This window comes from Thamnophis elegans, chromosome 11, assembly GCF_009769535.1.
Source record: "Thamnophis elegans isolate rThaEle1 chromosome 11, rThaEle1.pri, whole genome shotgun sequence".
Taxonomy (NCBI): Eukaryota; Metazoa; Chordata; class Lepidosauria; order Squamata; family Colubridae; genus Thamnophis; species Thamnophis elegans.
Genome location: NC_045551.1, coordinates 7,231,878 through 7,259,675, shown reverse-complemented (window position 1 = coordinate 7,259,675; position 27,798 = coordinate 7,231,878). Strand labels below are relative to the sequence as shown.

General features: G+C 39.9%; 1 protein-coding gene across 1 annotated transcript in view; it reads right to left on the bottom strand.

Moving 5' to 3' along the window:
- Positions 1–27,798, bottom strand: part of ACBD6 (acyl-CoA binding domain containing 6) — a 113,886-nt gene that overhangs the window by 9,894 nt on the left and 76,194 nt on the right. Inside the window, exon 7 of the mRNA XM_032226982.1 lies at positions 2,638–2,668. Within this exon, the coding sequence (XP_032082873.1) occupies positions 2,638–2,668 (31 nt within the window). The remainder of the gene's footprint in view (positions 1–2,637; positions 2,669–27,798) is intronic.

Here is a 27,798-nt window from a genome sequence, read left to right as displayed (position 1 = left end):
TTAAAGTTATGGAGAACGTTTTCAACTTCAAGGAAGAGCATCCAGTGTGATAAAACGTGTCCTTCTGAAGGTTCCTAGCATCCAAAAAGCAATTTACAAGCCATTTATAGTCAAAGTAATTAAGAAAGGAAGTGGGCGAACACGGTGTCCCTTTGATGGCCCCCTCTGGGCCTTTACTCAAAGCTGACTTTCCCAGCTTCCAGAGTTCTGAAACCCAGCAAAAAACACTGTTTTAAAATCTGGCAGCATCTATAGGGATCCCTGTGGGCAATCCCAAATCCTGTCCTTCCTTTAGAAAGGAATTCAGAGAACCGGTTTATTCACTGGCCCACTCCAATTGTTGCAAAGCTGTCTTTAGTTTGCCCCTGCTTCCCTGGAAATGCACAGCGTTTACTATTCATGGAATTATCTAGCAGAGTCTATCCTACAACTGTGTCCCTTTGAAAATGATATGATCTTTACAGAGGTTCCCTTTCATGGCTTTGCATTTTTATTTGATGCATATTTGTGTATCTAAAGGGACTTAACTGATTAATCAGTGAGGGCAATCTTAAATCAGTAGCGCTGCAGGTCAATGGCACACTTGAATCAGGAACGAATCTCGTTCCTGATTGTTATTATCTTTCCAACAGAACCCTCTGCAGTAAGCAGAATGGAGCCAGATGCTGTTTTACTTGAAAATAGCCTGTTTACATTGACACCGGGGATCTTCCGCAGATGGATGACTTGATACGAAGGGCTGCCATTTGGCACGGCGCTTGGCATATCTGAGAAGCAAGCCTTCCATGACACAAGGCGTTGCCTCTGCAATGGGCAGCCCAGGAGGATATCAGCCCACTTCTAAATACAGTGAAGTCGTCCCTGGAGATTACAACAGTTGTTGAATTTACAGCATGCCGGGGGGAACCTCTATTTGTCAAACACTTAGCAAGGCAGCCTTGACGTGGCCATAGGTGAAGATGAATTTCCATTCAGCACAGTTTGCCTTCACAGTCCATTAATCCTCAGGGTCTTCATGATGGATTTCATTTTTTTAAAAAATATTATTTATTTCCTCGCTGGTATTCCCTCCGACTGCCTTGCCACTGTGCAAAAAACCCAGAGCAGATGGCATTTTAACAGTGAAAGAAAATCCCCAGGCGGAGAGAGCAAGCCAGCCCACTCTAAAGTCATGTGGTTTCAAGTCCAAGGAGAAACCCTGATTTCCTTTGGGACGCAGAGAGGCAATCATCTGAGCATTCCCTGCAGGGAAGAAGCGTGCACAGGCGGGAGCGGGCGGGGGGGGGGTGGTGGTCTTAAAAAAAGAATATAAAGCGAACAGGCCATCCATAAGGGGGACCACGCATATCATGGTATTTTAAGAGAGAGAGGAAAGAGCTGACCACAAATGATTGGGGCACTAATGGCCGAAATATATTTGGCCGAGGAGGGTGAGGCTCTCTTGGCAGCACATCTGAGGACAACATACTTGGGATCTGTCCTTCATTTAACCTCCTAATGACTCTGACCAATGTTTAATCAGAATGAACCAGGATTTATAACTCATTTAAGGATACATTTTGGCACTTTCTGTAATCATCAGAGCTGCAGAGGCAAGGACAGCTGTCAGGCCAAATGCCTTCATAAAAAGATGGATAAACCCCCGATTCCGTTTTACCCTTTTCACTCCAAGGGTTATCGTTCAATCCTCCGTTTATTGTATAGCTCGCGGCAAAATTGATTCCCATAGGGTAAACGTGGTGCCTATGTACTTGAGTTGAATATTATAATTAATAATTTCGTGCAGTCCAATTTATACCTAAGTAAAATATTTTCAGAGGAGAGCAGATTTAAGCAAGTATGAATGGTTTATTGAAGTAATAGGATACCACCACAGTACGCATAATATTTGATTGGTGCTACTAGAATTGGTCTGATCCTGGCCAAAATGACAAGGCAGAAAATATATAGACAGACACAAGTCTGAAATTATAATACTTCATTTTCTTGTACTGACTAACAAGCAACGAACACTTCAATTGCATCAGACTCACAGAAATATAGTATCCTCCAATTATTAGAATATTTTTTTCTATGAACGTTTCTGAATCACAAATTGCAAAAAATGGTGTTTAAAAACAAACAAGGTATGGAAAAGATCCTCTCTATTCCCATTGGTATATATTTCTACCTCTCTTTATAAGCATGGCTTTATTGCAAAATTGAATGAAAATTACCAATCGTAAATAAATATTCAACTCTGGATGGTTGGATTGTAGTAGCAATCTACTAGAGTTATTTAGCTTCTGAGGGCTTGAAAAAGACTGAGGTTGCAATTATCATATGTGTATGATCAATGGTAATTTTACAAACATTTATGGAAATACAAAATAATTTGACAATTAGAGATGTAGTTTCCACAATGTTGTATCTTAAAGATTATTATTCTCATTGTGATAATGTTGCATTAACATTACTAAAGGCTTAAGGTTAAAAATCATTGTACAGAAAACTAATTTTCTGATTTTGGATCATTTATCGATCATTTCTGAATGAAAGTTTGCTCCTGCTGCAACCCTCTCTCTCTCTCTCCTCTTTAGGTATTCAAAATGCATGATTATATCAGGTTAATAGTAAATATGGTAATGTACCACTTACCATAATGCAATGCTGTTTGACCTTCATCATCCTGGAAAAAAAAAGAGAATAAGTTAAAGTTCCTTCAACTTATTTTTTTCCTGATTTCCTGGGTCAAGGCAATAAAATTGGTCAAATTTTAAAAGAGCTACATTCACTTCTGGTCTGCTTCTATCTTTTAATTTTTAAAACCTCAAAGGGGATGCAGGTGTCTATTCATTTTAAGTGACTTTTAGGCTGCTTTTACCATGCATCTCTAAGAAGTGTACTGCAATTCTTTGAATAGTATCACTAAAATCAATAAAACACTGTCTACCAATAGCATCAATAAAATGATACTGTAACAATAGCCGAATATCAAACTGATCGCCACATTCCCTATTTACATTATAGACATCGTCGCTCATTAAAGCACACAGGGCTATCCCAAATTCTCTCTGGAACTAGCTTTCAGCGGCTTCCGTGGCGGGTTGCAAATATTTTTACCACCTGTTCAGGCGCACTCCTGCGTGCGTGCAATGCTTCTGCTCATGCGCAGAAGCGTCTGGGCGGGGTCTCCCGCCGTTGCCACTACCGGTTTGGCCGAACCGGGAGCAACCCATCGCTGAGCGGCTTCCTAAAAATTAAGAACGCAGCGGACTAAATACCGATCTGTAAGATTTCTATTCTATTTCTATTGAGGCCTCTACTGCCTCCGTACTGCAGAGATCAGTGAGATTACTGGCAGAATTACTCTCCAAATTACTGAGAAATTCCACATGCATCCTCTGGAACTAAACTGATCAGATACTTGAAGTGGACTACTAGATCTCGCCTTGCCTCTCTGTGCAGATTACTCACACAGACATGAAATGTCCATTACAAAGGAGTAATTGTTACTTTTTTCACTACTAGATTGAATCTCAGCCCTGTGACCATGGGTGACAGGGCATGTTTGTTAGGTAAGCTCCCCGTTGGGAGAGCGAGTGCGTTCAGAGAAGTATTGTGAGAGTTGTGTTGGATAAAACACAAACCAGCATACAGAGATACTGCAGTTTAAATAGGCTTTTACTTTCGTGGAAATAGAGGTATCAGAGTCCATCAAACAGCCAAATCATACACGGATAAGACAGTCAGTCATCAATGTCTTTCAGTTAAGGGATAATCCAAATAACATAGTCCATAATCATACAAACAGTCCAGTACTCAAAGTTTGCTAGCAGTTGCAAAACTTACAATAGCTCACGGCACTTTCTAACAGCCAGCTTCCAAAACACTCAGATCAGATCAGCCCAGCATCTAACAAACAGAGAGCTAATAGACATTCTGGCGCCCTCTTATGGCCGATTGAGGAAAACAGCAACCAATCACATTTTACAGTATGATTTAAAGAAACAGGTATAGCATTGTTACATGATTTATATATTGCCAACCCAACCGTTAGATTAGATTCCTAACAATGTTGATTGTAAAATCCAAGGGTACTTTCAGAATCCACCTCAGTAGTTATGGAAGGTTGAAATTACCGAGTAGTAAAAAAAAGCTACATATATCAACTATCACTGTTTATTTAAGAGGACAGTATCACAGAAGTATCTCCACCATGCGTCTCTGGCCTAACCACACAAAGAGTATTTCATAACTGGTCACCAGAGAGCAGAACTCCCAGTAACCATTAGAATCTCTTGATAGATGAATGTCAATCCCCTCTCCCTTAAGGTCTGGAGGAATGCAATACCTGGCACATTTATCTTTCTCTCAATATAAATATCATTGGGGACCTCCTAGATTTCACTTAGATGAAGTAAGCAATAAATGAAAGACTATTCAGCCATGATACTCCAAAGCCTGAACTCTCCCAACAGACAATCATGTTTGTCTCAAAAGTTTTATAACTTTCTAGTATCCATTTGAAGTTTTTTATTTTCACAGCTTTGATAGATCTGCTTAAGAATGTTTATGTGACATGTTTACCCTATTGTTATATTTATTTTTTTAGCAGATTTTTTTTATATTTTTTCCCTTCTATAACACCTTACAGTCATTATATCAACATTGTTATGTCATTATACCTGTACATGTATATAATATTTCGCTTCTATATTTACACACCTTTATACACAGTTCTATATATACTTATGTATATAGTTTTTTGGCTCAATTAATTTTATTCTTGTTTTGCAGCTATTTGTACCAATCCAGTTTATTTTTTTTAACTGACCTCATTGCTTATACTTTAATTTCTAATATAAAAGGAGGAAATCAAATGTTAGAAATAAAAACAAAAAGAACCCCTTTGCATTACTATTCAGTTCACAACTCAACGAAAACATCATAAAATGGATGTCTACAAATCTATACTAGATTTCTGTACAGAGATCTCTGCTGCTGACTCTATATTCTAGAAGCAAGAGGCATGAATGCTACCAGCTGATCAATGAACTCTCTTTCTTTTGCAAGCTCCATAAAGCTCTGACTTGTCCCTTGAGCTATGCAATTCATTTTGAAGATGACTCCAGTAATACACTTGTTCCCTACTTGGTAAGGCTGTCACTACCCCAATGTTAGGCAGTAATTCCTGTGAGCGTTTGGCCTGGCACTTTTATTTCATCTCAAGCTCAGTTGCAATCTTGCCTCTTGTCCCTTTAACTGTTGCCTGCCTTTTCTGGAATTTTGCCTACACCATTAATCTTGGATTATTTCAGATTCTGCTCGATTATTCCAGAAATTCCATTTTGCATTATATGGATCGCACGTGTCTTGTATCGGTCTCCAATAGGTATGTTTGCTTATATATCATATTTATATCCCACCACGATTGTATGCAGCCTCTTGGTGGCTCACACCAGGAAAAAACTATAACAATACTAAAAATTGAAATGTACAAACTACATTCCAGATAGCAGCTGGCAAATGAAAACCACTATTTCCAGAAGCTTCCAGAAGACAACTAGAGTGAAGGCCAAACATATTTCTCATGATAGGTCATTCCAGAGGATGAGCCTGATGATGGAAAAGCACCTTTGGGCCTCGGTCCTCTTGGCTTCTAAAAAGTAATTAGGCTGATTCCAGAGATGTGGTCCTGAAGGTAACTTACCATAAATTACTTTTATATTAAAATTAGTACTATAAATTACACTCAGAACAGAGGTGGGTTCCTACTAGTTCACATCTATTCAGTAGAACCGGTTCGTCAAATCTACCGAACTGGTTAGAAGAGGTTCCCCCAGTGGACCCGGAAAGCAGGCCACACCTGCAGAAGAGGTCCCAAAAATTTTTGAAACCCACCACTGGTCCTTGGATATGATTATTCTACACTATCATGCTCCTATTTATAAAACTCAGTGCCTCTGTGAAAGGGAAGGATGACTACTGCGTTTGTGGGGCAATCAGAACATTGCGTGTGTTGAAGTTGTTTTAACGCAAACCAAAGATGCCTTTTAAAAAACAAGTTTACATCATATTCTTATGCATGCCAGTGCTGTGTGTGAGGTCATTTAAGGTGGTTCTGACAAGTGTCGTCGGCATCTTCATATCCGGTCACATGGGCGGCAAGCCACTCCCATCCGGTCACATGGGCGGCAAGCCACTCCCACAAAGGAGGCCACACCCACAGAGTAGGTTCGAACAATTTTGGAATCCCACCACTGACCCAGAAGCTGAAAAGCAATAATGCAGATCCTGCAAAATATTAGTGATATGTTCAAATACTTATAAACTGGCTAATGCATTTTACACCAACTGAGGTTTTCTTGAATCTTTATAAAAAGGTACTCTGATTATTGAATTTATCATTTTATAATGTGTCATACAATAAATACAATTCAATTACTCTGAAGTAAAGTGCTGATAGCAAAAAGTCAAGGAAAGGAGCAACAGAAGAACCTAATGCTCATAATCATATTCATATCCTAAACCCTCTTGTCATCTAAATTCAAGGTAAAGGGCAGAGAATATTAGCTCTGTATGTGGAGGAGGGTAAGAAACATACTGCCAAAGGTCATTTTAACACCCGAAGATAAAATGCTGCACAACAATATCGGATACCACCAATGCTAATCACTAGATCTCTACTATGCTCTGCCCCTTTTCTGGGATCCTTTATTGGTCCCATTGGTGGGTTTCAAAAATTTTTCGAACCTACTCTGTGGGTGTGGCCACCTTTGTGGAAGTGGCTTGCCGGCCATGTGACCTGGTGGAAGTGGCTTGCCAGCCATGTGTTCTCTCTCTCTCTCTCCTCCCTTATGTCTCTCTGTCCCTTTTTCCTTTTTTTCCTTTCATCTCTCTCTCACCTTTTCTTTCTTTTTTCTTTATTTCTTTCTTCCTTTCTTTCTCTGTGTGAGTCTGTGTGTGTGTGTGTGTGTGTGTGTGTGTGTCAGTGGTGGGTTTCAAAAAATTTTTGGAACCTCTTCTGTAGGTGTGGAATGCTTTCCGGGTCCATTGGTGGAACCTCTTCTAACCGATTCGGTAGATTTGACAAACCGGTTCTACCGAACTGGTAGGAACCCATCTCTGATTGGTCCCCATGTAGACAAGTTGCTTCTGTTGCTGTTTGATGTTGTCCACTTGGTCATCAGAACTGAAAAGCACGAAATGCAGTAAGGGCAAGAAGCTTCTGCTCACTCCTTTAGGATGTTTGTGGAGACAGGACCTAGCAAATCTAATCATTATTACTGACTAGAAGACAGAAAGTCAGGCAAATGAGCTCTTTGCCATAGTGACTTTTCATCATCAAAGGGGATGACTTTAAATTCACATATAAAATGCAAATATTGCAACAGTTTCTAAAGAGGACTTTCATTAAAAATTCAGAATTTAAAGAAACAGAGCAGATTTCAGGGCAAACCAATATGTCTCCAAATGACTACAAATAATGGCCACAACGAAGATCAAAGAATTGGTGAGTGGACCAGTTTTATGATACCTCTCCAGATAAGAAAAGGATCGGAGATCACCCATATTTGCCCTGGGCAGTTGATTCTCGGAAGAAGACTGCATGATAGTGGTCTCCCATGGATCGGAGCACCAGAAGATGAAGAAAAGCTATCTGTCAGGCCTGCAGTTATATCCCTTTTAGGATCTTTGGCCTGTCACACTCTCTCTTATTTCATTATGCTGTTTCATTAGTGTAGTAGTTGGGAGTGGGGAATAGAAAGGAGTAGGATTGTGGAATGTGTTGTTGTCATTCTTTTCTAGAAGCCAAGGTCATCTTTTGTCTCCGCACCTCGACACCTGACCGGAACCAGCTGGGTGGAGATGCCAGCATGGAAGAAGAGGATGTGATGGATTTGTGGGTGTGGGGACAAGTTAATGAACTTTCAACTGGGTGGGAATCTGATGTAATTTGCAGAATTGGGATTCTACAGATGTGCTAAGATATCTGATTTATTAAATTGGAACTTTAAGGATCGTTTTGCCTTGGACTCTGATTTAATTCTACATGATACTTGGAACGCTGACACTATCATGGTCTCAGCTGCAGCAGGATCTTTTAAAGGACACCAGGTTTACTAACTTCTCTTTCTAGGCACTTTTGGAGATCACCTGTTTAATTAACGTAAGGCTAAGAGAGATCTTTAAAACATCACAAGTGAGTTTACTTTCATTCTTGAATAAAAGAAAAAATAATCATAAGCTTGAAGGGGCTTTGCTTTGCTCTGACCTGCCATTCATATCCCTCTGTAGACCACCAACATCTGGCTGGCAAGTTCGCAAGAGCAAGATAGGGGAAACCTTGCAGCCATCCAGTCCACCCCTTTGGCTTTAAAAGAATGACCTTCCTTATGAAATTGCATAAATTTAATCCAGTACAAGTCTATTACAGTAAATTTAGACACTTGACACCAACGATCGTTATTTAAAGAGAGAGGAAGCAAGGATATATTTTAGCTTCTCTCCCTTTCAACTTCTGTATTAATTCTCTAGTGCGAGTCTTGACAAAATCCAAGTTTCATTCCAAAATCTTACCCAAGAAATGTTGTTTCAGTTTCTTATCTGCTGATTACTTAGGCATCGTCTCTCCAAACCCCTTCCCCTACTATCGAGGCAAAGATTAGTTATTAATAGTAATTTTCCCCAAAAGTCCTGTTATTTACCACTATTCTTAGAAAAACCAATAGATGGAATCAAAGTATTTAAATTCTTGTATGTTTCTTTCAAGTCTTGGCAATCTGGAAAGTACAACAATGAACTGTCCCTGGCCAGTCCCACAAATCTACAAATGTTATTCGGTGCTACACAATCGCATATAATCACATCCCAGCTACAATGGAATATTCAGAGCAAAGGCTATCAACTAGTTGATATATGGTGCAGAGATATGTAATTGCTGTGATCCAACTGTCCTATTCAGTCCGATCTGCATATACTTCAATTTGTATCAAATTACCTAGTGAGGTTCAAATCTGGCTTAATCTTCATAAAAGCTTGCTTTAAACTTTTGCATTTGAAATTTCAGATTAAATTAAATTTCCCCCTTACAGTTGCCTGGCTTTCAAGAATAATTGTCATCGCAGAAGGCAGGAACAAATCTCAACCTAAGTTTTTATAGTTTTATCAGTTCAATATTGCCTTATTTGGTCTTGAAAGAGCTCTAATAGAACTGAAACATTGAGCTCTTGGCAATAACATTCAGAAAGATCTAACTACTTTGTTCAGATCTGTTTGGAATATGTCTTTTCTTTGCCAACTGTCTAGCCAAGTAGCTTTTGCCCAACCCAATTTCAATTGCTAGATTCAATGTTTTGCCATCTGTGTTGCTGGAGGGAAAATGTAAGAATAATTCCAGTGCAAAAGTGATCATGTTCCGTCCACTTGGGGAAATATTGGCCTTCTATGTGCTTCAGTGCTGTTCTTTCTACTTCAGTGGCTGTAATAATAACTTTCTTAATTAACAGCCCGTGTAGATCAGATAGGAATATTCTTCTGTTATCTGGCAAGTTGCCCAAGATCCCCAGAAGAGTCGCCAAATATTGCCACTCAACATTTAATAGTATAATGTTCTTGACCATTTGGGTACTGGTTGTATATTTTTAATATATTCAATTCAAATTCAATTTATGTTTTAATGTAAACTTAGTTTCTTATGGGTTTTTTTTTGGTCTTTGAACTTAAACAAAGCTAAATGTTTCTGCACTTGAGGTTTTGCTGCAGAGAAGTATTAGACCTTGTCTAATACTGTCTGATTACTCAGTCTTGAATGACTATCCTTGGCAAGAGGAAAAACAATCAATTTCTCAACCCTGAGACTTTTCAGCTTAAAAACTCTTTACTGCAGAAGAAAAGTATCCTAAAAAGGTGCTACAGCTCTGATTGATAGAAACAATATAATTCTACAGGACTTTATAAAGAGTATTGTTTTGCCAAATCATACAAAGTTTCTGATGTTTAAAATACACACGTTTGTAGTTTAGCACTACACAAAATAGATTTGGAATGTACAGACTTCAAAATGTTGGCTAAATTTTTGGAATGGAGGAAAGTTTTGGTAAAAGTAAATAAAGGAATAAATAAATAGGAAGGGTACAGTAAAAATTTCCACGTGTAATTTTGATAAATTGCTTCTGGAGAGTACTAAGAAAAATTTCCAGTCGTGCTATAAAAATGCAACTATAAATAAGCAAATGGAGCAGGTGATCTTTTTTTCTTGGAAAATGAGCAGGGTAATTAAGTCTCATTTTGAGTTACTAAACAAGGAGGGGGAATATTTCTAATAGTTATTTATACTCTGTTCTGTTAGCAAATGAATTACTGCCTAAAAGTAGCTCATTTGGAGCTGTACCTATCAACAAGAACTAAGCGATACTGAAATATGAGAAAAAATGCTTAATTGATCATGATTTTATTTTTCACATTTCTTCAGTCTGGAAGTCATATGATCACACGGAGACTGAGCTTTCACATTACATGGATCTTAAAAGCATTTTACTAAGTTTCTATATCAGCTCTCAACTGTCATCGTTTTTAAAGATGATTGGCAGTATTAATTTTTGATTGCCTTAGTTCACATTAAAAAAGAACAACTTTAAAGCAAATACGGCTTTTCTGCTAATTTAAAATAAACCAAGGTCCATAGGAAAATATTTTAAAAATTCCATGAATGACAGATGGTCTTACCCGAACTGTTATTTTAAGAGGTGTTTGCACGATGGTCCAGTGCAGTGGTGGGATTCAACCAGTTCGCACCACTTCGGGAGAACCGGTTGTTAACTTTCTGAGCAGTTTGGTGAACTGGTTGTTGGAAGAAATTATTAGGGCAGAGAACCATTTGTTAAATTATCTGAATGTCCATAACGGTTCAAAAGGCTCAGCTATGAGACCCCGTAACACCTTGGTGAGGTGCCACGTAGGAAACCTATAGCAATAGCAATTAGACTTATATACCGCTTCATAGGGCTTTCAGCCCTCTCTAAGCGGTTTACAGAGTCAGCATATTGCCCCCAACAATCCGGGTCCTCATTTTACCCACCTCGGAAGGATGGAAGGCTGAGTCAACCTTTGAGCCGGTGAGATTTGAACAGCCAAACTGCAGAACTGCAGTCAGCTGAAGTAGCCTGCAGTGCTGCATTTAACCACTGCGCCACCTCGGCTCCACCTCCTATGGACTGGCGGTGGACGTAGGTGGGCTGCCCCTTGAGAAACCTCTTAACTAAGGGCAAACGAGGCAGCGGAGTGGAGCCCTCCCCAGGAATCACCGTGGCTAGTGCCACCAACTGTCTTCTTACAGTAGCTAGGGACAGGCCCTTATCTAAACCCTCCTGGAGGTGGCCTGCTTTCTGGGTCCACTGGTGGAACGTCTTCTAACCGGTTCGGTAGATTTGACGAACCGGTTCTACCGAATGGGTGCGGACTGGTAGGAACCCACCTCTGATATGGCCTGAAATGCATTTTTAGGCAGAAGTAATTATCTAAGTATCTTGAAGAGGAGGAAATAGGAAAGGCTGAGTAACCAGATCTTTGCAGATGTGTGGCAGAGATACCTGAATCAGGAGAAAGGAAGGGGCTGGAAACAATGGAGGATGGGTAAGTAAGTGAAACATTGCCATGCCGAGAAACTGGCAGCAATATTAGCAGAGGGGAAACATGGTAGGAGAGTAGGAAAGGCACAGGGTTGATGGTCTGATAAGCTATACCAGTGTTTCTCAACCTTGGTGACTTAAAGTCGCCAAGTTTGAGAAACACTGAGCTATACCATCCTGGTTCTTGTTCGTTACTTCTGAGACCATCACAATAAGGAACAGGTGTGCTGTTACTTACATTGGCAGCAGTTAATAGAAGGGAAGATTCTGGGAATATTGGGGGGGGGGCGAGATGATCTGGCACACAGGCCATTCATTCCTTAGAGGAGGGGAGATAGGAGCTAATACATGCAAGCCAAGCCTTGACCCCCAACAAATCACAGTGGGATTCCTCTAGATTTTCTGGGGGCACCTGAAACAACCATAGCATTCTAGGTTTGTTTCTGCCAATTTTGGGCCAGCTCAAAATGATCTGGTAGAATTTCCAGAAAGTGATTGCTCTTTCAGGCTTGAAACAAAACATTTTCCCCTGTAATACAACCCATTAAAACACAATCTACTAAAAACTATTGGAGACAGTCACTGATTTACTGATTTATATATTGGTATTGAGAAATACCAACATATAAAGTTTATTCTTTAAAAAAAATATTTGATGCACTTCATCCTTAGAGGCAGGATGTTTTACAGAGAGGGTATTTCAAGGACAGATGGCCCTATGGATAAACCCTACCTCTAAATTATTGCCAAAGCACAATTTGTATGCATCTGTGGACAGCAGGACCTTCCCTGAAGATTGCTAGTATCTTACGACGACCATTTCTTGAAAAGCTCCACACTGTACTTAGAATTTGGCAGCTAGTGCAGACTAATGCAATAAGCGCGTGGTGAAATAACCTAGTTGCCTCAAAACAAAGAAAATATGAGTCAAAAATGTTGTGCCACTTCATTGTAATGCCACCACCCCATTATGATAAATATTTCTTTGGTAGCCTTTGTATGTGGGGAAGGGGACAAAATATGCCCTTGAGCTGAAAATATTGCCTGTCTCTTAATATATCAATATTTACAAATTGCAGATAGGTGAATTAAAAAGCAGGACTATACAGTTTTCAAATCCCATTCTTATGGGCTACTATGTACTATAATATAGTTCATTATTTGGGCAGCCACATATATAATTTTGATAACTGGGTAATGAATATTTAGCAGTAAACAGAAAATGCAACCAATCAGACTCACTCCATAAAATGTCTGTTCTGAATGTATTTATTGAACTTAACTCTTGATTTTAAACTTCACAACTCTTAGGAGAAATAAACAAACTAAAAACAAAAAAGATCCAAACTGTCTGACTTATTCTATACCAACCATTTATTTCCTGGACTTTTTTTTTCTCACTCCATGAGAAAATGTTCACGTCCAAATCAAAAATACTATTTTAAAACTACTGTGAAAGAAACTAATTCCAGTATTCCTTCAGCATAACAAAGCGATCTCTCTTTTTTTTGGTTAACCTTAAGAAGAAGAAAAAGAGGTAAATCACGTAAACGTCAACCTATTTCCTGCAGGCAGTTTTCTAAGATTTTAGTCAGGGGTCTCTCTTCTGCCTTTCTCCCAACTGCTTATCAGTTTAGTATGGATGAGGCAGGTATCTGGTTATTTAAAGAATAGGATAAATGGTCCGAGACAGTTTCTCCCAGCCCCAATTCACCAGGGAACACTCAAGAATTCCACCTGACACTGGGACAGCGTTGTGCTCTTAAACAATCTGGCGGTCTGATCCGATTGTTCCCCAGTGGGAAGGCAGCAGGCCGCAGCTCACTCAAGAGTCATTGATTGGATTAACAGCCTAATTCCCAACAGATGAATAGAATACTGATGTCTTGTCAACCCAGATCATAGAAAGAAAACACAATCTGCTAATACAATTGGAGATTTAACTCTTTAAACTCCCCTACAAGGCAGCAGAGATCTGGACTTCAAATTCAGCAGGACGTTGTTGTTTAACTGACCAGCGGTTAAAAGCTTTTTCCTGCCTCTTGACTGATTTTATATGAAAGCTTGTTTGTAAACACAGACAATTGATAGAAATCTTTTTTAAAAAAAAAAATCTAAAAAGAATTGTAGCATTGGTACAACTTTTGGCAAGTCTAAAAAGCTCTCATCAATGTATATCTTGCATTTTATTTGGTATATTTTAAGGCAGTATACAGTATCCTCGCTCCTCCTATGTACATTTCCCACAATAAATTGGTACGAGGGGAGCTGGGGAGGGGGAATAGCTAAACAAAACCTTAGTATTTCCACCATTGTTATCTTCACATTCACCACCTAGAATATTCAGTGGAAGGATAGTAGAAAGCCAAATCCACGCAATCTCACAGCCAAAACAGCTCAACATTCCTGGGGAACATTCACATTGGTCCTCACAGATGACCAAGATGAAAGCATCTATGAAAAGACGCAGTTTTATATAGATGGTCATGTATTTCTTCATGATTATTGGAATCTTGTCCCTTTACAATTGGGCAATATGCTTCCCTCCGTGGCCTGACAAAACCGCGCTCGTCAAAATAGCGGCTAAAGCCGTGACGTCATCACTGCGACATCATCACCGCGGCGACAACAGCGCAGTGACAGAAGGGCTCTTTAAAACAGCGCGGCGGCAGAAAGCCGATTTAAATTAAGGTAAGGGTTAGGATTAGGTTTAGGGGTTTGGTTTAGGGTTAGGTTTAGGCTTAGGTTTAGGGTGCTGAGTGCTTCGGAAGGCACGGATTTGCCCTCCGTGGTTATGTCATCGCGCTAGGGTCGACTTTTTCCTTAGCGCTTCGGACGGCACGGATTTGCCCTCCGCGCTTATGTCGGCGCGGATAAGGGCTTTGCGGTTTTGTCGGTGAACCGCTTCCCCCAACATTCCTTCAAGGGAAGGAAATGAATTAGAAATGTTTGCTTGCTGTGCTTCTAATTCTTTCCAAATAGGAATCTGATGATTTAACAGTGAAAAAACATCAGGGATTGGATGAATAATTGATACATTTAAAATAGTCTTAAAATATCACTATGTATCTTTATTTTATAATCAGGAAAAAAATAAAGCATTGTAAGTTCGTCAACACTGAACTGAAACCTAGGAATAATTTCCGTAAATATCTTCTTTAAAAGATAACTTAAAAGGGTTGCATGTATTCCACAAATGTTGACCTATATATGCATCAAGTAAGAAATGTTATGCACGGGAGGAACAGGAAACAGCAGTCCAGAAAAATAAAATAACAAAGCACAATGTTAAAAAAAAAGAATAGCTTGTTGATAAATTGCAGGTATGATTAAATTGATGATTTCTGTCAAAACCAAAGATGGCAGGCATCTGTCAGAAATATGGATTCATCATGAATTATGATTCTTCTATCTGGCACCGGAGTGATAAATTTAAAGGCCTATAATATTTAATAACATATTTCCATTTGAATTTGTTTGGTTTTCGGTAGCTAGGGGACTATTCGAGCAATTGATTTTAGTTAAACACATCTGTAATTTACTACATCTTCATTCATTCTGTGCTTTTTGGGGGGGGGGGAGTTTAGCTGAAATTCCACCTTAGCCAGGAAAAATATTCTAGAGCCTCAAAGCGAAGAGACTAGCAGAGGGGTGATTTCACTTAATCTCTCTGAACTTCAGGCCCCACGTGCTGTCCAACAGCCGGTCCTCTTTGGGCTCTCTGCCAGCTGTGACTTTGCATGCTTTATGGCAGAGATTACTGAAAGGAGATTAACTTTCCTAAACCCCTTAGATTTTAATTATTTCTGTATGTATTTATAAAACCTACAGTCTGCTAGTATCCGAGCACAACTGTCCAAATAGCCATCCTTAACCTGGTTTGGTAAAGACTGATGCCACTAAGTGTACAGCACAAGACATGGCCTGATTCTCTTTCCTGTATCCTATATATTATAATTGCAAATAAAGGCTAGAAATATAATATTTAAAACAGTACAGTATTATTATTTAATTGCAGTATTACCATTTCGCCACTGTTTGAAATGTATAGTTTTTCGTTGGTTTCTTTGTATTTCAGACTCTTATTACTGGATTTCCAAGTACACTTCAAAAATTATTATATTGTTATAGAGACTAATTTGTTTTTGTATTTAATAACGGCAGCAAGACTGTTGGTGGCGCAATACTGGAAGAAGGAAGATTTGCCTACTATTCAAGAATGGACATTGAAAGTAGCAAACCTAGCAGAGATGGCTAAAATATCAGCAAATCTCAAGGACCATTCAAATGAGAGATATAAACTGGAGTGGACAAGAATAAATATGGGACTAAGAAATTCCAGATAGTTTATGACTGAAGAAACAAGGAATGATATAATCTGTTTAGAGCTAGCCTAGCAAAGAGGAGTTAAAGCTCAAATGAAAGATGATACTAACTTTTTTTAAAGTTTATTTTATAATATCTTTGTTAAAGATTTATACCCTGTATTGGTTCTGGGAAGTCGGGGGGGGGAGGTTGGGGTGGGGTGGGGGTGAGGAGGGTAGGGGAGGGAAGTAAACATTTGTAAAAGTTTTTTTTTCAAAAATGTTCAATAAAAAAAATTATTCAGCAAAGTAAAACTGAAATAAATCCTTTCTTTGCTTTTACAGTACGATACAAATTATTATCTAACGTGGAATAATAGTAGCGCCCCATGCAAAATATAATATATCTCTGATCTGAATTTTTAGCTGTCGGAATAAAAGAAAAGAAAATGCGCTACTAGATAATTATTCAAGGACATTAGCATAAAAAATGGAGCCTTTATTCTGGTGGATCAATAATTTTTGAATATTTAAAAATGCAACCAGACCAAAGACAATCAAAAGTGCAGAAACTGTTAATTTATTTATCCACTCAAACGTCTTTTTCACTGCTATCAAAAGAACTCTCAGCAGTTTATAGTGCATAGAACAGAGGTGGGTTCCTACCAGTTCGCACCAGTTCGGTAGAACCGAAATCTACTGAACCGGTTAGAAGAGGTTCCACCAGTGGACCCGGAAAGCAGGCCATACCGACAGAAGAGGTTCCCAAATTTTTTGAAACCCAACACACAGAGAGAGAGAGAGAGAGAGAGAGAGAGAGAGAGAGGAGAGAGAGAGAGAGAGAGAGAGGAAGGAAGGAAGGAAGGAAGGAATAAAGAAAAAATGAAAAAAAGAAAGAAAAAGTGAGAGAGATGAAAGAAAAAAAGGAAAAAGGGACAGAGAGACAAAAGGAAGGAGAGAGGGAGAGAGAGAGAGAGAGAGAAAGAGAGAGAGAGAGAACACAACGCCAGCAAGCCACTCCCACCAGGTCACATGGCCGGCAAGCCACTCCCACAAAGGAGGCCACACCCACAGAGTAGGTTCGAATTTTTTTTGAAACCCACCACTGGCATAGAACCAAAACTTAAAACATTCAGAGTTACATCAAAACGTAATAACAACACTAACACTAAAATGACCTTATTAGGTCTCACATAAAAACATAATAAATTGCAGAAATAGAACAAAAATCAGAAACACACATGCAACTGACAGTCTGATTTGGTCTAGGACTGTATGGTTTTCATAGATTTGAATTTTCCTGAAGTCTGAGATGTATAGGAACTTTTGGATGGGAATCCAAATGAACCCTGTTCTGTTCTGCAACATGAATGGTAGACACCACTCTTCACTTATTGTGCATTATACTCAAAACAACTTAGTGAGAAGAAGGGGGTAAAATCTGCCATTCCGGAAGATCATTTTAAACAATCCTTACAGCTTTAGCCCAAACCCCCTAGCCTGCAAATACTTGCCTAATATCTCTAAGACAACTGTGCCGGATTATTGTAAACTTATGTAGGCCACTGTTTGCAATGCTGGATCTGAATGACACTACAAGAATGTTATAAACCATTCTTTTCAACTTGTAGGCAGGTAAAATAAGGCAAGGAAAGCTGTAATATGAAATATTATGACGTTTCCTTCAAATAGTGTCCAATGTTTTTGTGTACAGCAGTGGTAGTCAACCTTTTTCTATCTACCGCCCGCTAGTGGATCTTTCTTGATGGAAAAATTTCCTTACCGCCCACCAGTTTTTGCGCATGTGCGAAACATGAGCATATTTCTTTTTTTTCAGACATGGGTTCTAAATTTGTTTCACAATTTAACAACTACTTTTACTCTTATGTTTTGATCTGCACTCCACACAGTGCTTTTTTCCCTCCCCTTTTCCTTTTTATTACAAATACCCCAAACAATGGTGCCAATTTTTATTAAGTGTCACCATAAAAAAAATTCCTTTTCCTGCCTTCTTCACCTTTCTTATAGTATTTCACTATACCAAGGATCTCTTTTTCCCTTTTTTATTTTCTCCTTCTTCTTCCTTTACTTATTTCTTTCTTTTATTTTATAAGATAGCAAAACTTAATTTATCAGCCAGACTAAACACTGCTTACTCTCCTCCTTTATTTTATCCCCTTTTCTCTATTTTTCTTCCTTTTGTTATTTTTTTTATCTTTTCCTTTTTAATCTCCTTTTTCTAAACCTTCCTTAGGGCAATGTACAAAAGTAAGGCTGAGCTAGTTAAGCCCACTTCTTATTATTAGCCAACAACAATTCTCTCCTGCCTATAACTTTTCTTTCTCCTATTTTGCAACTGCTCTGCTCCGCTTCTGCCTGTCCCTGCTATCAATTTCCACTCCTCCCCTTTCTCTTCCCATGTGTTTGCTTGTTTGCGGGCATGCGCACGTTGGTTTATTGATGTGTGCGCTCACGCCTGCCCACTCGCTCAAACGGAGGTTTTAACCTCCGAAGTCCCTACCGCCCACCTGGAATCCCAAAACGCCCACTAGTGGGCGGTAGGGACCAGGTTGACCGTGACCCGTCAAAACCATGCTCGACTAAGCCGCGCCCAATTAAACCGCGTCACTGACGTCATCAACAGGGCGACAACAGCCAGCACGGAGAAAGAAGGGCGCTTAAAATAGCGCTTTGAAAGCAAGCCGATTCAACTTAAGGTAAGGGTTAGGTTTAGGGTTAGGTTTAGGGTTAGGTTAAGGGTTAGGGTTAGGTTTAGGGTTAGGTTAAGGGTTAGGGTTAGATTAAGGGTTAGGTTTAGGATTAGGTTTAGGGGGGTTAGGTTTAGGGGTTAATTTTAGGTTTAGGGTTTACAGCGTGCTTCTGTCTCCGTGCTGTTGTCGCTCTGTTGATGACGTCAGCGACGCGGTTTAGTCGAGCGCGGTTTTGTGGTGGAACCCAGGTTGACAACCCATGGTGTACAGCATCTAAACTGAAACTCCATTAATGATCAAGAGATCTGGTTCGTATATCTGGGATATTACTTTCCAGAGCCTCTGAGTATATATATATACTTCTTTATGATTGCATTAATGTTCCTGGCTGACAGATGAACATGGTTTTCTATTAGCCTGGTGGAACAATCCAGATTTGAAGGAGAAAAGGTGATTCAGAGTGTGGTTGGGTGCACATATCCCACCTGTCAGCACTTCCTTAAATCAAATGTATCTTTTTTCTGGCAACTCTTGTGAGCCCAGGAATGTTATGCAGCTTCTTTAAAGAGCTGCTGACAGATGCACAGCCTTGTTTTCTACAAGTGTACTTGTAAATGTTGAGAGCTTGCCAGTAACTTAGGTCACAGAAACTTATTTTTTTTTTTCCCCTGAGGAAAATATCTACTTTATTATAAAGTATCCATATTACCAAAGACATATTTGGGTTCACAGTGAAGTCAAATGACACATCCATTACGATAAACATTAATTGCAACGATTTGTTCCCCCCCCCTTCTAACTCTAAAATGTGCTACCGGAAGCAACAGGGTGCATGATTCGAAATGTGTTCCTACATAAGCCAAGAAGGAATTTAACCTGCTCGCCTGGGGAAAAACAGTTGATCGCTCTGAGATAAATCTTAATTTTCAAAAATCCTTGTGAGAGTGGCTGAATAGAAAGTTTACAAAATTAATCATTTTTTGTAATTATCTAAGTATGCATATCAAGAGAAGAGAGAAGGTTGGCAACTATTTTAAGACCATCTCTATAACATACGCTTTAGATAGCAATAGCAATAGCAGTTAGACTTATATACCGCTTCATAGGGCTTTCAGCCCTCTCTAAGCGGTTTACAGAGTCAGCATATCGCCCCCACAATCTGGGTCCTCTTTTTACCCACCTCGGAAGGATGGAAGGCTGAGTCAACCTTGAGCCGGTGAGATTTGAACCGCTGAACTGCTGAACTAGCAGTCAGCTGAAGTGGCCTGCAGTACTGCACTCTACCCACTGCGCCACCTCGGCTCTTAACCAGATACTTTGTTAGTGGACTTCAACAATGCACAAAAGCCCTGTTAAAATGCAAAATAAGTAACAAATAATTTCTGTACAATCTACCTTCACATACAGTGGATATAAAAAGTATACACATCTTTGTGGTGCCAGTGTTGTGACTTAGCACATTTCACAAGAAATGTGGCAGTGTCAGGCACAAGAAATCAACCGCCAAGGCTGTTTAAATGAGTACAGGTGCCCCTCCAGCAGCTGAATCAGATAAGGAGGCGGCGTGGGAATCAGGGCCAGCGTCAAAGGCAACCTGAGAGCTCTGAGGGGGAAGAGGGAATGGAGCTAGCGGAAAGAGAGAGAGACAGAGGCAGAGTCAGGGCCGTCCGTCTGTCCAGTGGTGGGTTTCAAAAATTGTTCGAACCTACTCTGTGGGTGTGGCCTTCTTTATGGGAGTGGCTTGCCACCCATGTGACCGGATATGAAGATGCCGACGACACTTGTCAGAACCGCCTTAAATTACCTCACACACAGCACTGGCATGCATAAGAATATGATGTAAACTTGTTTTTTAAAAGGCATCCTTGGTTTGCGTTAAAACAACTTCAACACACGCAATGTTCTGATTGCACCACAAACGCAGTAATAGTCTTCCTTACCTTTCACAGAGGCACTGAGTTTTATAAATAGGAGCATGATAGTGTAGAATAATCATATCCAAGGACCAGTGGTGGGTTTCAAAAAATTTTGGAACCTCTTCTGTAGGTGTGGCCTGCTTTCCGGGTCCACTGGTGGAACCTCTTCTAACCGGTTCGGTAGATTTGACGAACCGGTTCTACGGAATAGGAAGAGGAGGAACAGCCGGGTCCAGTGCCTGATGCACAGATGTGAAGAAGGCAGAGGAGAGGAGATAGCAGTGGAAATCTGTGGGCTGATTCTTGGGAAGGAAGAGCCACCGCCGCTAGAAAACCCCCACCCTAGCTCTGGGGATAAAAGACAAGGGGGGCGGAGATGAACAGATGTGGCAGACAACTGTTCATCTCCCTACCAGACAGACTTGTTAGCCTTGCGGTGAAAGACAAACTTTTTGCCAGGGCTGCTGGTGCTCCTAATAAAGGAATCATTGCTTCAACTACAGAGGCTTTGTCGTTGGTGGGGAGCTGGGTCATAACCAGAGGTGGGTTCCTACCAGTTCGCACCTATTCGGTAGAACCGGTTCGTCAAATCTACCGAACCGGTTAGAAGAGGTTCCACCAGTGGACCCGGAAAGCCGGCCACACCTACAGAAAAGGTTCCAAAATTTGTTTGAAACCCACCACTGGTCCTTGGATGTGATTATTCTACACTATCATGCTCCTATTTATAAAACTCAGTGCCTCTGTGAAAGGTAAGGATGACTACTGCGTTTGTGGTGCAATCAGAACATTGCGTGTGTTGAAGTTGTTTTAACGCAAACCAAAGATGCCTTTTAAAAAACAAGTTGACATCCTATTCTTATGCATGCCAGTGCTGTGTGTGAGGTAATGTAAGGTGGTTCTGACAAGTGTCGTTGGCATCTTCATATCCGGTCACATGGGTGGCAAGCCACTCCCATCCGGTCACATGGGCGGCAAGCCACTCCCACAAAGGAGGCCACACCCACAGAGTAGGTTCGAACAATTTTTGAAACCCACCACTGGTCAGAACAAGGTTTATTCCAAGCTAGCTCTCTGCAAGAATGTGAACTAACAGTCAAGGCAAATTGGTGGCCGATAAGAGTTATTGGAATTCGGGGAGGGCTGGATTTAGATCTCTTGTGGACATGAGAGATTCCAAACTGATGGTGTGCTTGACCACTCCCTCGGGCTCAGCCACGTCATTTCCTACAGCCAAGTTTTTGAGATGTAACAAAAAATAATAATAACCAGACCAAGATAAATCATTTCAGATTTTTTTTCCCACCTTGAACATAGCATGGAAACTGTACAATTCAAATGACTGTCAAACTGGCGGCCCACAGGCACGATGCGTAATGCACGGGCCGCGGCCGCCCCAACTCCGTGAAAGAGAAAAACGCCATGAAACGTCACGTGACGGCAACATGATGCCATGAGCTTGACACGTGTTTTAGAGGGGAAAATAACAATTAAAAAAAACTAGAGTAATGCAGCTGCATAAGTGTGCCCAATGCTCTTATAAGTAGGGATGTGGCTGTGTTCAGATTTAACCAATCATATTCAAACTGATGGTAAATAGTATTTAGTAGACACCTGCCATGAATTAAAGGGGCTCTGATCAAGCCCATATACAGTCCAGCAGTTCTAGTAGGATTTTCCTTACATTTACTCCATTGCCTCTTACAGCAAAAGCCACAGTCTATAAAGAGCTTAAGTGTGACACAGAAATATTAAGAGAGAAGTTTGAAACAACTCTGGCAATGCATGCAGTTTTAAACAGATTTCCTGGGGGGGAGAGCAGAATCCTCGAATAGCTCTCAAATTATGTTTTAACATTTCTTTGAATGGACTTTTACGTCTTTCAATTCATTTTTTTAAATTTCTTTATCTTTTTTATTTTTATTTTTATTTTTTCTTGTAAATGTGTTTTTTATTTTCCATTTTCATTTCGTACAGTTCACATATATACTGTGCATAACTGGGGCTATATAACAATAAACAATAAACACAGCCATTCCTCTTGTCAACAATACCCCCCCCCCCAAAATAGAAACCCAATGCACCTCTTCGATCCTCCATACACCCTTTCTTACGCCCCCCTCCAACTTTCCATCTTCCCTCCTTCATTCCCCTCTACCCTACTTCCCCTCCCCCTCTACCACTCCTCTCTCCCAGTACACTCCCTCCCTTCCTTCTCACCCTCCCTCCCATCCTCTCTCCCACCCTCTCTACCCCTCTTTCTTCTACCCCTCTACTCCTCCCTTCGGTGTATTTCTTCTATCTACTAATATATTCAGCTTGTCCTATTTTTACATTGGTGGATTAATCTTGAGACAGAAATTGAGCAAGTTAAAGGCTACCTCTATTGCTCTCCCAATGTATTTCACTTGATCTGCAAGATGCGACACAAAAATATTTACTTGGATTCATTTCTGCTATTTCTAGAGCCTCCTTTCTTCTTTCAAATACAATGGAAGCGCTATTCTAGGCAGGACTTTTCATTGACAAATATCTGCCCTGGCTTAGCAGAACTCTCCTGATAAAGCAAAATATACTTCCATGTCCTAAATATATCACGGTGGGTAAATACTCTCAACATCAAAATACTGTTCTGAGTTACTGGATACAGAGGGTCAATCATGTTGGGAGGGGAGAATGGGCTGCTTTCTGTTAACTGCCCAAGATAATGCTTTTGAGTGTATCTTGATGGAATCAGGAAAATTGGATTGTCTACCCATTTGCTGGCCTAAAACAACCTTTTTATACATATATCCCATTAAAAAGAAACACAGGAAGGCCCTTTTAAAAATAACTAAATATTTACCTATAATCCAGAAGTCAGTCAGAAAAGCTTTAATTCTCTCTGCAATTCTTAAGTAATGCAGTATGTCAGAATTTAATAAATTGGGGTAGGACACTGTGTTTAAAACTGTTTCAACCAAAGATAGATTTGCAGGCTTAGCTATCTCTAAATGGAGATAGGTTGTATTTACAATACAGAACAGATCATTAACATTATCTGAATTGCACATGACAGCATATATTTTTTTTGGTATACTGGAGGCATTTCTGCTGTGCAAGCAGTGTATTGCCTAGGCATCATTTCATAAACTTAAATAATATACCCATGAATACTATTCATTTTCAAGCGTCAAAATTCACCAGGCATAATTTAAAAGCAAATATTAAATATTATAATACACGTAAAATAAAAAGCAACACCATCACCAATGAAATAACATTACTGAAAGTAAATCTGTTGTAGCAAATTTTACTTTTGGAACTACCACTGGAAGGAATCTCTCTGTGGTAGACTGGCATTCCCGTGGGAGATGACAAGAACACAAATTCAAATGAGAATATCCATTAAAAAGGTTAGACATTATAAGGAACGAAGGGATCATTTCGGATTCACAGGAATGATTTGCACAAACACCTGAATTTTAAGGAGATGTTTCTTTTCAACTGCCTGCAGTTTGTTCATTGCAAGAAAATGTGTAAAAACAATTTTCTCAACTTGATTCAGAGCGAACGTGGAGGAAAAACAAACTATTTCAGACAAAGAAGATAAGCAGAAAATGAAGAAATCCTAATCAGAGGGTGCCGTGTGAACGGGACCTTTGAGAATACAAATTCACATTGTGCGAACAAAACCACATAATGAAGACAACTGAATTCCAACGTTTTGCAAGCCACCTCAGTCCCAAATCCTCATCTTAAAAAACAAGCAGGCCAAGATAGGTTTTTAAGGTTTCAGGTTTCATTTTATTTATATGCCACCCTATTCCCAGCGGGACTCAGGGCGGCTCACAAACCCAAGAGAGGAAGGGAAACACAAGAACTACAAATACAAGCATTTAAAATAACCAACAGACACACAATCGAGAGGGGAAGGGAACTCGTCAACCCCAGGCCTGCCGACACAGCCAGGTTTTAACGGCTTTTCGGAAGGCCTGGAGAGAGGTGAGGGTCCGAATCTCGGCGGGGAGTTCGTTCCAAAGGGCCGGCGCTGCCACAGAGAAGGCCCTCCCCCGGGTAGTAGCCAGATGGCATTGGCTGGTGGAGGGAACCCAGAGGAGGCCAACCCTGTGTGATCTAATGGGTCTTTGGGAGGTAATTGGCAGCAGGCGGTCTCTCAAGTACCCAGGTCCAATACCATGAAGGGCTTTATAAGTGACGACTAGCACCTTGAAGCGTATCCGGAGACCAATTGGTAACCAGTGCAGCTCGCGGAGGATAGGTGTAACGTGGGTGTACCGAGGTGCACCCACAAGTTTGCAATACCTTAGAAATTGTATGATATCAGTAACGCTGATAAGAGGACATACGAATTATACAGAATTATACTTCAACCCATCTCAGGAAACAATGCATTCAGGAAACAAATGAGGTACTTAATCCTTACTGAGCTTCTTAATTTTATAAAACGTCAAAAATTCAACTTGAAAATGGGGTAGGGGGTGATGAAGACAGAGACACAAGGAATGATTGTTTGACCAATGTTAAAAGGATCATGAGGCTGCAGTTAAGGGAGGGAGAGCGAAGGAGATGTAGCACTGGTTCTAATCAAATCAGTTTAAAAAGCTGCAGCCTCTCAGAGTTAACCTTGCCAATCAGAGCATAAGCAGAGGCATGCTTGTGCACATTAAACTGGGAACATGTCCTTGAACCCACATAGATGCTTCACAGCAACCTGCAAATGCTATGCTACAAGCATCCTTAGTAAAGAAATAACCCCCCCCCACCCCGCACCCTTTGAATTCCATTATGAGTGCTGCAGAGAAATGCGTTATCCTCAAGTGGCAATGAGCATGAAGAAGAAAGCTCATACACTTTCCTGTTATTAAAAGGTGAGCTCATGGGATTAAAGGCTTCAGTAATGTGAAAAATAATTTTTAGAAAAGGCTTAGGAAAAAGATCCCAACATATGCAGGTGTTACAATTCCAACAGATGCATTACAAACCCATTCCAATGGTTGAAGGCAAGGCAGTCTATTCAAAATTAGTATTCATTGAACATAGGCATGGGTGATCTAAAGGGATTAACTGGAGACTTTTAACTCTGCCATATATTAGGCAAAGTAGACTCGACAAAAAAACCACTCACTTTGCCTAACTGAAGTCATCCCATTTCTCCAAATACAAGGCCATAGAGGAAAAGTAACATTGAGACTGCCTTGAGTAGCAATTCCCCAAATAATAGAATCTCATTCTAGTTATGAAATTTTGAAGAATTCAAAAAGTTTGCCTGGGTTTCGCATGGATCTTAACCAATTAAGAATGCAGGGAAAGAGTTTAACTGAGGAAAGAAAATATGAAATAAAATAAAAAGCACCAGTCTTAGAACTGACAATGAAAATACTGAAGAGGTATATAACTTTTAGCTTTAAGGATCAACTATCACCAAAGGAAAAATAAAAAAATACACTAAACTAGAACTCGGTACAGCAACCATGAAGGTTGAAGGAAAATGCTGTGAAGTCTATTCTTATAACATTCACAACAGTACAAGCAATGCAGAGGTGGGTTCCTACCAGTTCGCACCTATTCGGTAGAACCGGTTCGTCAAATCTACCAAACCGGTTAGAAGAGGTTCCACCAGTGGACCCGGAAAGCAGGCCACACCTACAGAAGAGGTTCCAAAATTTTTTGAAACCCACCACTGGTCCTTGGATATGATTATTCTACACTATCATGCTCCTATTTATAAAACTCAGTGCCTCTGTGAAAGGTAAGGATGACTACTGCGTTTGTGGTGCAATCAGAACATTGTGTGTGTTGAAGTTGTTTTAACGCAAACCAAAGATGCCTTTTAAAAAACAAGTTTACATCCTATTCTTATGCATGCCAGTGCTGTGTGTGAGGGAATTTAAGGTGGTTCTGACAAGTGTCGTCAGCATCTTCGTATCCGGTGACATGGGCGGCAAGCCACTCCCATCCGGTCACATGGGCGGCAAGCCACTCCCACAAAGGAGGCCACACACACAGAGTAGGTTTGAACAATTTTTGAAACCCACCACTGAAGCAATGGTATTTGCTCTGACACTCTATGGGAGCAAAACTTGGATTCTGAAAAAAAAAAAGGATAGGAAGAATGTTTCTGGCGAAAAACCCTCAGAATGAACTACTCCCAGAGATCCGGACCTTACCCGCTCTCATGGCCTTCAGGAAAGCCGTTAAAACCTGGCTATTCCGGCAGGCCTGGGGCTGTTGACCTCACTGCTGAGGTCCAGCCCCGATCAGAACGAATGTATGTGTGGTGATTTTAAATCTGCCCTTTCTTTTTAGTATCTCTTCTTCTTTCTTTTTGTAAGCCTCCCGGAGTCCTTCGGGATTGGGCGGCCTATAAATTATATTAATAAATAAATAAATAAATAAATGGAACTTGCAAAGATGGCTAACTTAATTTCCTTGATCAGAGAAAAGACAATATATTTATGGTTGATTGGAAACCCGTTATAGACTTTTTGCAGGAAACCGAAAAATGCACTTGTGGCTTTGATGATTAGGAAAAAATCCGTATATTTTTATAAAGATTAAAAAACACAAAAGATTAAAATAATAGGGAAAAAAAGTAACTTTTTAAATCATAGAGGCTGTGTAACCTGTAATCATACTTGTATTTGCTGCAAAGGAAACTGGAAGCTTCTATTTCTTCTCATTCTTTCTTTTTTTATTTCTCTCTTTCTTTGTTCTCATTCCTAATCGGTTAATTTTTAACTAAACTCTTTTTACTATAGCTTTCTTTAAAACTTTTAATATAAAAGTTTATATTGAAAAAATATTCTCCATACAGAGTTAGCAATGACCTCAAAATTGGCAAAAGACCTAAGATAGCGTATAAAAGTTCCTGATTTTTGAGAGTCACAAAATAGATCAACTATGTGCCGGATGAAGTGATTCAATAAATTATTTTTTTATTTTTGAAGTTATTATTCCTTGCTTCTTGAAAAACATGAAAGAGATGACTGGGAATTTGTTTAGATGCTATATATTGTAGCTGTCTCTAATGGCTTGCTATTCCTTTAGATCAGTGTTTCTCAACCTTGGCAACTTGAAGATGTCTGGACTTCAAGTCCCAGAATTCCCCAGCCAGCGAATGTATTCGCTGGCTGGGGAATTCTGGGACTTGAAGTCCAGACATCTTCAAGTTGCCAAGGTTGAGAAACACTGCTTTAGATTGAACCTTGAATGTAGACAGGAAAAAAAATGAGTAATTCCTCCCACAAGTTGT